The sequence below is a fragment of the Egretta garzetta genome, unplaced genomic scaffold (assembly GCF_000687185.1).
Source record: "Egretta garzetta isolate BGI_Z169 unplaced genomic scaffold, ASM68718v1 scaffold101, whole genome shotgun sequence".
Taxonomy (NCBI): domain Eukaryota; kingdom Metazoa; phylum Chordata; class Aves; order Pelecaniformes; family Ardeidae; genus Egretta; species Egretta garzetta.
In genome coordinates, this window is record NW_009258666.1 from 1382400 (window position 1) to 1392914 (window position 10515).

The window sequence follows — 10515 nt, forward strand, 5'->3', positions numbered from 1 at the left end:
ACAAGAGGTGGTTCTCCAGCAGGACAGCTCACCCAGGGCACAGGCACAGCCTTACAGGCACAGAGGGCAAGCTCATCAGACAAGCCCTGCTTTGCTCACACAAGCTATGCTATACAAGAGAATAAGCCTGTTTTTTTCCAAGCATTTCCTTTAAGAGCACAGTGTAAACTCACACAGGCTCTCTGATTCACTGCTTATCAGCATGAGCAGTGCCTCCACCCTGTCCAGGCCACTCAGTTTTCAGCCACAGCAAACACCAAAGTCAGAGAAATAGAAGCAAGTCACTGTCCTCCCACAAAGCACAGCCACACTTTCTGCAAGCACTAGTGACTAAGTGCCCATCACATGAGCTGTGTCCTAACAGCAGCCCCAGGGGTTGTTCCCTACTGTTCTGGAGACAGACACACCACTCTTGAGCAAGACCAAGATCATGAACTCTTTTCCCCATCACCTGCACAATTTTTCTTAGAGCCTTCCCTCCAGCACCCTGCAGGACCAGAACCAGCAGCTCACCAAGACACAGCCTCAGCCTCTCCTGCACCCCAGCAAGCCAGGGTGCCCACCAGCTAGATGATACCTACAGCAACAAACATCCCTCCCAAGGTCATCTAACCCACTTGCTGGTTCTGCTCAGCCTCACTCACTTGGAGAGAGCTGGTACAGCAACCATCAGCAAGACAAGACACTCAAACTGCTGCCAAGACTACCCTGAAGAGCCCAACAAAATTCCACACCACCATCTACATAACCTGATTGTGCTTCTGGCTTAAATACCACAAAATCAGGTGCACTGAGTTCAGGCAATCCCACCCAGTTGAGAGCAAGGCCATTTAAAGCCCACCTGGCCAAAGCACCCCCTTAGAGCCCTCCTTCAGCAATTGTTCCTTCAGTTCCTAGGAGTTATGAGTTGACTGTACTTCTGCTCAGTACCAGCAGGCAAAAAGACAAAAGCAGAATGTGACCTTTGCGAGGATGTAAAGCTGTTCATTGACCCTGGGTATGGGGGGTTTCCCAAAGCAGGGCTGCTCACAGCTGTGTTCGCTGCAGCTGATGCTAAGGGAAAAAAATCCAAGCTAGAGAGGAACAAAAAGCCCTTACGTTACCAAAGCCATCCATTAATGGTTTTATTTTACTTGGGCAGGATAAGTTTTGCTATAAAAGAGAGCCCAGAAACCAAATTACAAGCTTCTAGCTATGCTGCAGTAATAATGTTTCTTTCTTGTAGCCCGCGCTCCTTTGGCAGAACATCTCTCTTTGCAGATACAGGAGACTTGGGTCTACAATTCACAGGACCCTGATGGATGTGAAGTTGTGACAGAGCAGGGAACAGTGTGGGGCTGAGTGCTGCTTTTCTAACTCAGGACCAGTATAAAGTATCTTTCTGCTTTTCACTAGCTCTTTTGCAGTCTTGTATTTGTTCTTGTAAAGGAAAATTTGTCAGTTTGTGGGAACTGAAATGGAAGCTGTTGTTTTTTGACACGGAGCTGATATCCTGCCTCTTCTCCTTTGCTTATACAATAGTCCACAAAGATTTTCATCTTTATTGTGGCTTTCAAAACCGCCCAGCCCTGAGCAGCATCTAAAGGGTCAGACAGGCCCCAGCCATGCCTGGGCACCCCAGCAAGCAGCGGAACCCCCTTTTCCCAGCCAGGGGCCAAGAGGAAGCACTGGGTTCCCAATTCTGCCTCTTTCTCAAGCAACTGCAGGCCGATGTCCCCGTGAGTGCTGCGAGCTCCCCTGGAGAGGGCAGCCAAGCATTGCTGAGCGCGGGCACATGGCTGAGCTCCAGCAGCTGCTGGGAAACTTCCGAGCCACAAATAATGGCAGAGGGGAGATATGTGAAGCAAAGATTTGGAGAGCAGGCAATGTAACTGCTCTTCAAAACCATAACGAAATCACCGAATGGGGGCAACTGGCATCCAAGCAAGAGGAAAGGTTGGGTTTCTGCTTTGGAGAAGACAGGTTGATGGTGCTGGGATCGGGCTGTGGGAGGAGGTTGCAGTTGCTCTGTAGGGTGTCAGAGTGGGACCTGCGGTGGGGCAGGATGCATCCAGGGGCTAAGGAGAACCGTCTTTCCTTTGCAGCCAGCTCAGCGTGTGATCCCCACTACAGGTTGGTTGGTCTTTACCCAACCATAATGTAGCCAGTTCTTTTGGGATTTGGGGCAAACCTGCCTCTACCCATGGACACAGAGCCTCAAGTAACAGGCGATATTCTCTCTGGTGTCACCCGGCAGCTTCCCTGCTTTCCAGCAGCAGCAGCAGCACAACCTGCAAATAGCCAGCTACAGCTGCTCAGCTGAGGGGGAGAAGTGGTTTGCTGCAAGGAAGTACGGCCAAGAGCAGGTAGATCAGAGACCTCAGGCTCTTGCAGCCCAGGGTCCATCATGACCACAGGGGTATGATTGTGTAACTTAAGACCTTAAGCCATTTCCTTTCTCTTCCATTTGCAAAGAGAAAATCATCTTGCTCTTCTGGCATTAGCAGCTCTTGTACAGGGAAGTGGCTTGCCCGCTTTCTGGGGCACAGAGAGGTGGGATTCTTGCTGTTAATGGGGCTGGCAAACACACAGATGGCAGATTTCTGAGCTTGCCCTTAGACCTGCTCACAGCTAGCTATATCCAGATTTTTCCCTGTCTCCTCCTAGCTCTTTTCCTTCCCCTCCTCTTCCACTTCCCCAGAGGAATCAGGAAAAGACCCTGAATGTCTCTTGCCTCAAATACTGCAGGCACATGGTGGAATCGGGGGGACTGAGCAAATTATTTCAGTGAGTTGGAGGGTTAGGGTAGTTGTGAGATGTGGCACTAGCAGGCAGAAGCAGAACACAAGACCCAAAGAGGAAGTGGGGAGGGAAAGAAAACCTGACACACATTCACCAAAAGAATGCAAAAGAGAGCAAGAAACCAGAGGAAGGATTTGCACTGATGGATTTCCAGCCCAGGGGAATAAACCAGAATGGTATGAGAAACCCAGATGAAACCAGAAGTGATGTGAAAGGAGAGGGAAGCAGGCGCCGTCTGCAGCTGCACAACCTGCCCTGAGAGCTGGAGGGATGGGAAGCCCCCAAGCATCCTCAGCCTGCGACATGAGCGAGAGGAGGTGAGTGGTTTGTGTTTGCTAACCCCCAGGGAGATCCTGCAGCCAAGGATCCCTTTGCTCACAGTAAAACGCATCGTGCCTTTGAGCCCACAGCGCTGACATGCACGCACGCAGACTGGGGAGACTCCGCTGCGCAGGGTTTGTCACGGGGAGATTCCTGGTGTTACTCAGGATAAACTGCAATGCAATGTGTAGCAAAGGGTGGCAAAATTGTTTTTTAGGATGAACTCTTTCTTAACGAGAACATGAAAGGTAAGTGTTTAAATAGCAGACTGTGGACTAACCCTTTACAGCTGGTTTTAGGGAATATTAACGTTGGGTATGTCAGAGGTATTTCCAAATGTCTCGCAAACACAGGGATGGTACTGAGCTCTCAGGTTGAGCATTCTGCACGAGTTAGTGTTTATCATGACTCCGCGTGTGGGGGTTTTGGTGGAGTTAGAGAAGCTCTGTTTTGCCATGCTTTGTACCCGAACTGGCATTCGCAGTGCTGCTCTGCACCCCCACACCTGTGTGCTTTGAATGCCGTCACCCCGAGCAGTCACACATGGACAGAACTGGACTCTGAAAAGAAATAAAGCATTATAATCTTCAGCGTGGCATTTGTGCCAGGCAGTTCCTACATCAGGGAGGTAATTCCATTATTCAATATGGTCGGAGGGATAAACCGGGATGAACAGATATTTCCAAAATAATGGCAAAACTTCTGCAACTAAAACAAGAAATCGTATACAAACTAAAACATTTGTAAAGCAAAAGATATTTTTCTTTTTCAGCAAGTGAAACGTCCAAGCATTAATGTCAATTTGTGCATAAATAACTTCATATCAGATGATCACTTAAGATATTTTATCTTACTGTAAAGATCAAATCTCTCAGAAATTCTGGTGAGGAAACATTCAAGGCCAGAGCTTTCAGAGTGCTGCAGGCACGTCGCGCTGGCTGATTGCAGCAGAAAAATTTAATTTAACATTATCTAAGCAACCGGTAGGTTAACTTATTCATCTCAAGGATTCTGAGATATCTCTGTAAATGAAGAAACCATCCCAAGTGATATCAGAAACTGTGCTGCTGCGTGCAAGGCGGTGTAAGTCTGACGGCTGAAATCAATCGCAGCAATACAGTGAAAAGGAAAAGGACTTTTTCACTTGTAGATTTAATTTCCACCCAAGACAGAGGAGTTATTAGGCTGGAGTGAGTGGGCTCACAAGCAGATCTAATGAGGGGAAGGCTTCTCTGCTGCTTCTGGGCAGCCTTTGCAGTCAGTGAGGCTATATCAGATATATATTCCATGCCCAAATGTCTTATCTTCATTTTGTTCCTAATAGCTGGGCTGCTTCTTCATTCAGTGTGTTGCCTTCATTTGCTGCCTCCTGGGGCTCTGCTATTGTTATTGGCACTGTCTGGGGGTTTTTTCATTGCAAGAGATGAGGTTTCCATTGCTTTATTTTGGCAGAATATTCCCCACCCTGGGAGATCCTGCTGGCAGGAGACACTTTGCTGTGCTGAGAGGAGAACTAATCCTGCGCAGAGGGCCAGGAAATCCTCTCTTGGCTCCTGGGTCCCAGGGACCCAGTCCCTCTGTGCCACAGCCTCCTGGCTCTAAAGGAGTGTGAGAAGCCCCTTCACTCTTTCTTGCTGAGCTGAAATGTCAGCTCGGCGGGTAGGGGCTCTGGGCTTGTTGGGCTGGTTATGGTGGGGATGCAGAGCCGTGCCCAGGGCTGTAATTCCCAGGGAGGTGGAGATGCTGCCCCTCGGCAGGGGGTTGCCACTCTGGAACTGGGACTTGCCCCATAGAGGATGCTACAGATCAGCTCTCCCCCAGGATCCAGATACGGGGTGGCTTGTTTCCCAGGAGCTGAAGCATGCAGGAGGCAGTGGGCATGAACAAACGAACGGTTGAATCCAGAAGCCCATCTGGCAAGAGAAAAATGTCCCCTGGGCAAGAAAAAGAAGCCTTATGGCCAAAAAAAGAGGAACAGGCAGAACAAGGAGAGGGGCTCTTGGCACTGCCCATGTTTTCATGCTTTGGAGCCTCTGCAGAAGAGACCTTGTGCTGGAGCAAAGCCTTGTGCTTTCCCTCACAGACACGGGAGCTAGAAGGAGGATTTGGAGGAGCTCAGCCAAAACTGCAAAGAGATTCGTCCTTGTCATTCAGCCTGGGACACAACAGATGTGGGAAGAGAAGGTCTGGGCTGGCAGGCTGATTGCTACGAGCCCAGCACAGTATTTTGAACCTGAGGGCTTATCTGAATTATGTCAGCTCAATGGAGAGAGCTGTACCAGAACAGTCAGTGCAGGGGTTATTTTGCCATTATAACCAAATCCTGTCCACAAGCAACGTAACATGAGGGATAGGATTTTGCTGGCCTTCAAGTCTCTTGCCTAATGTTCAGTACGGTTTCCAAGCTCCTAAGTATATTGGACATTGAACAACTGCAGATACTGAGAATTTAAGATGGTCCTGGCAATGCTGGCTGCAAGTAATAGATGTCAAAATGATGCTGGCCTCTGCTTAATGAAGAGATGCCTTGGTTGGGATGCTGGAGTTTTGGCTGGGGAGTTTTGGATACTCGAGGAGGCAGTTGCTGCCCTGGTGGCCCCTGGTGAGCCCTGAGATATGTCAAAGTCCATCTGCCCGCTAAATCCTCTCTCTCTGGAGGGAAAGATGCTGTCAGGTTTAATAACAGCAGTTAGTAATTACTGCTGCCCTTGTAGTGTTTATGTGAAGAGCTGCAGGAAACAAGAGTGCTGAGATTAGAGTGCAACACCTCCGGTCCTGCCTGATTACCCCATGCCAGAGCCTGGTGTAAGAGGGAAGAGTCTTGCTGCAATGCTGCAAGACATTTCAGCCCAAAGTCCAGGACTCCTCCGGTCTGATATGCCAAGAAATGCAAATCAGGGTTGAACTGCTCTGGCTGTAATGTGCACCTGCAACCACCGATGTTCAAGCCTCGACAGGCAGGCAGGAGCGAAGTGCTGCGGCTCAGGCTCTTCTCCACGAGCTCCTGGACAGCATCTGAAATGCTCTGGGGTATTTTGCAACTACTGCAAAACACAGAAACAGCGATGGGTGCCCAGGGGACGGGTGAATCAGCAGGGAAGGAAATAACAAAGACAGGTATTAAGTACCTGTCACTGCTAAGATGTTGCGGACCGAGGTTTCTAGCCTGTTGGTCGCTGCTGGCTATTGTCACCTCTAAAGACAGCCGTTGCCTTTGCTGAATTTCAAAAAGCAGACAGAAAAACTGCAGATGGTCAGCTACAGGTGCCTGGAGCCCAGCAGCGCAACAGCCCGGCCCCTGCACCGCCCAGGCGCTGGCTCCGCTCCCCGGGTAGCTGTAATCATCACACATCCCATCTGCTGCGGCTTGCGCATTTTGGACATTTCCGCTTTCGCAAGAGAGCTGAGGGCAGGGAGAGATGGTGGCTTGTTTGTTCTGAGGGAAAGGCAATGTTGCCAGCTCTGTGCTTTCCTCCAGCAGCGGGATGTCGTGGTCCCATTGCCTGGATGTGGGGTCCTGGATACTCGAAGCCAGGTGGATGCTTTTGGGAAGAGGGGTCCTGTCCCATGGGCTTTTGCAGCAGGGTGGTACAACCTGCCGGAGCATGGCACTGGGGACACAGCATCCCTCTGCTAATACGGCAGCTTTTGTGTATCCGACAACCGCCTCTTCATCTGCTCTCTGTAACCCAGTCCAGGATGACCTTGTTCCCCCTGTTACATGAGGGAACACAAGGCAGCTGAGCCCTCAATGAAAGTGCTTTTGGTTTAAAGCACGAATATAATCAAGAGGAAGAATGGGAGAAAAATAAGATCTGAAGGACAAGCTCATCAGTGTAATGAAGAAGAAGGGATTTAATTGCATTAAGTTGCAGAAGTGTAGAGAAAAACACGACTTCGCTGCCACAGAGTGTGCCGAGCAGCTCAACATCTGCCTAGGGGAAAATAAGTCATTTCCCTCCATCACATCTCTGCTGCAGCTAAAAATATTGATAACATTAACCTAATCGTGGGCATGGACAGGGCTTCTTAGGTTCAGGTGGCCTAACTCCTGCATGTCCCCATTTTTATGTCCAGCCTGCACTCTGATATTGATGTTAAACAATAACTTTTAATCACTTTGACCATGGGACAGACTGACTCACGACACAGGGATTATGGGGGGGGGAAGGGGGGGGGGAATGCAACTTTAATGAGGCTGAGCTTTATAAAACTGCAATGGGCAAGCTTAATTATAAAAGCAGTTTTGTCATTTTATGTGCTCAAACAGCCCTGGTGAAGAGTAAACGCTTCAAAGTGCACTTTGTGTTCCCAGATGAGCCGCACCGAGTACCTGGCAGTACAATATCCCTCGTCCTTCTCCATCCCAGCCATCTCCTGGGGTAGCTTCACTCGGACAGGCCACAGTCTCCGGCCACAGGACAGTGTCACCATGAGCTGTCCCTTCCACCGCTGCTGGCCCTGAGCAGTGAATCCTGGAGGACTGGTAAGAGCTGGCCCAGGATTTGTACAATTCTCAGCGTTGCTGGTTCCCTCTTGTGGTCAGGAAACATCCCGAGAAACAGATGAGGTTTAGTACCTCATGGGCTGCGATAGACAGGTCTCAGCCACATCACTGGTGGGACTAGGCTTGGACCTCCGCTGGGAAAGGGTGGAAGCTGGCTCCAGCATTTGGGCTGTAGACCTGAAAGTAGGTGTCCCTGGGCTTTTTTCCTTTTGCTTACCTCCCTCTAAAGGGAGAGATGTGTTTGAGTGGCTTGAATTTATTGCTCATTGTGCTCCTGTAAGTCCTCTTCACCTCTGTCTTTTTCAGAGCATCCGAAGAAGTGCAGAAGGAAGCAGAAAGGCTCTCTGCAAGCTCCTAGCTCCAGGTAATTACAATGGATATCTGTAAGATACATGAAAACGCCTCCAAATGCAGTGTGAATGCTATGGAGTGCTTCATGGTCCTCAGCACTCAAGCGCAGAAGGTAAGCATTGCCACGCTGTGCGGCCTCTTTGGGACACTGTGCATTTTCGAGAACTCTTTGGTGCTGTACTTGATCTTCTCCTCCCCCCGGACCAGGAGAAAGCCCTCCTACCTCTTTATCAGCAGCCTGGCCTTGGCTGACATTCTGGCCAGCATCATCTTTGTCTGCAGTTTTGTTAACTTCCATGTCTTTAATAAAACTGATTTCTCTAAAGAAACGTTCCTGCTGCAGCTGGGAGGGGTGAACACATCCTTCTCTGCCTCCGTGAGCAGTTTGCTGCTGACAGCCCTGGACCGTTACATCTCCATCAGCCGGCCCTCTGAATACAAGCTCCTCATGACAAGGAAGAGAGCGTGGATAGCCCTGGGGGTACTTTGGGTGACATGTGCAACCATTGCTTCCCTGCCTCTCCTGGGCTGGAACTGCTGCACGCTCAATTCGACCTGCTCCGAGCTGTTCCCATTTGTGGACCACAAATATCTGTCGAGCTGGATCTGCTTCATCGTGGCCCTGTTGGGGTGTATTGTCTACGCCTACGCGCATGTGCTATGGAGGGCTCACCAGCACGTGGCCTACATGGAGAAGAACCAAGTGCAGGTGGGAAAACAAAATGCCAGGATGAGGATGGACGTCATGCTGGCCAAGACCCTTGTCATGGTGCTGACTGTCCTCGTGCTGTGCTGGTCTCCAGTCCTCATTCTCATGATCTACAGCATCTTTGCCAGGCTGAGCAATCACCTGCGCAAGGTGTTTGCCTTCTGCAGCACCCTCTGCCTGCTCAATTCCATGGTGAACCCCATTATTTATGCCCTGAGGAGCAAGGAGCTATATTCCTCCCTAAGGATGATCTTTTCTCGGTTCAGGAGGCAGCTGAAGGCCTCTGAGGAAAGCCCAGAAGCAGAGAGCACCCACAAGTCCTCCATAGTAGAGACTGTCTGTGAGGACATGCGCGTAACGTAGGGAGGCAGCCATGGAAAGTCTGTGCTCAGGCTGGCAGAAACATCCTGGATCACTTTTTCTTTTTTCTTATGGGGGTCCTGGGAGATGAGGGATCAGATGCCTGTCATGGTGCCAGCTCCCACTGATGTTATTCTTAGACGCTGGGACATCAAGTCCATGGACTTACACAGGCAGCCGGTGCCCAAGCTGCAGAAATACCAGTGCCAGGTCAGTGTGCCAGCCATGAGGCAGCCATGCCCCAGCACAGCAGATCCTAATATTTTATGACAACTCCTGCCTGGCCTCCTGCCTGTCCACCAGTAACCTCCTAACCCATTTTTCTTACATTCAATGGTGTCTTCTTCCTTACACTCAATAAAATATAGCTAACCTCAAGTAAAACGTTCCACAGACCTTCAGGTTCTCTAGAAATCCCCAGATATCACACAACTCTCTCTAAACCCCTTAACTGTGCAGGGGCAGGGTTGTTGGGCACCATCAACAAAACGTTAATAGCCCATCGCTACGTAGCAGAGGTGCATCTACTTATACCAGACTTCAATGCTGTCCCGGGGTGTTGTGTATTAGCAACACGGTGACAAAAGATCTTCAGGTCCTGGAAAAGGCGGCAGAGAACAACGCCGAGTCGTGACGAGCTCCCACCGGCTGCCTCGCTGCATCGCGCGGGAGCAGGACTGGCAGCAGCAGAAGGTACCTCAGCCCTTGCTGGGAAAGGTGCAGGTGGCTTCTCTTGACTCGTTTGCAGACGGTCCCGGCTAATCATGTCTCACCGCATTTAGGATCGGGTTGATTTTAGCGTCTAATTCTTTATGGAAAACTGAAATGCTCTCACTGTGGCTTATGGGCTCTGGCATAGTTGAGGATTTCAAGGCAGACAGGACTCTGCAGGCAGCATGTTTCTTTCAGCAAATTTAAGAAAATCTGACATGTGCCACGAAGGCATTTGTTGGATGTTATGTGATTAAACATTAAAGCCATTTTCCAGCCTTTTCCTCCATTAACCTCTGGGGCACAAACTTCTCCAGGGGACAGGTTTAAGCCCACGCTGGGGCAGATACTCTGAGCACAAGGAACTCGACAAATTTTTTTTTTTTTTGCAAACTACACAAAAGCGGCACCTTTAGCTGCAAAACCTTTGCAGGAGAGCAAAGAGGCAGGGGGCCCTTCGCCAGGGCCCCGGCGAGCAGCAGGGCTCCTGCTGGCTCCCGAAACACCTCCGACAGGGACAAGCCTGGCTGGGCGCACGGCCCCGAGGCCCTTGGACTCTGCCCTGTTTCCCCAGAGGAGGCACCTGGCCCTCAAGTGTGGGTTTTGGAGCCAGGCCCTGGGCCTGCTCTGGCTGCATGGGAGGGCCAGGGGGAGAGGGGTCCCATGGAGGCTGAGCTGCCACAGAGCCAACCCCCCGGGCTCTCTCCTGGCTCCTCATGGGACACACACAGAGGCTCAAGCCGCAGGAGGGGGCACGCAGGCGGCTACAGTGGGG

The 10515-nt window shown here is 50.5% G+C and overlaps 1 protein-coding gene across 1 annotated transcript; it reads left to right on the forward strand.

Moving 5' to 3' along the window:
• The first annotated feature begins 2412 nt into the window (after positions 1 to 2412).
• CNR2 (cannabinoid receptor 2) lies at positions 2413 to 9868 on the forward strand. Its single transcript, XM_009648506.2, has 3 exons — positions 2413 to 3098; positions 7418 to 7588; positions 7916 to 9868. The coding sequence occupies exon 3, from the start codon at positions 7983 to 7985 to the stop codon at positions 9030 to 9032; it is 1050 nt and encodes a 349-aa protein (XP_009646801.1). The 5' UTR covers positions 2413 to 3098; positions 7418 to 7588; positions 7916 to 7982; the 3' UTR covers positions 9033 to 9868.
• The last annotated feature ends 647 nt before the right edge of the window (positions 9869 to 10515 follow it).

Bases quoted from the DNA above. Each gene is read 5' to 3' on its own strand.
- CNR2 (XM_009648506.2), top strand. From the start codon at position 7,983: ATGGATATCTGTAAGATACATGAAAACGCCTCCAAATGCAGTGTGAAT.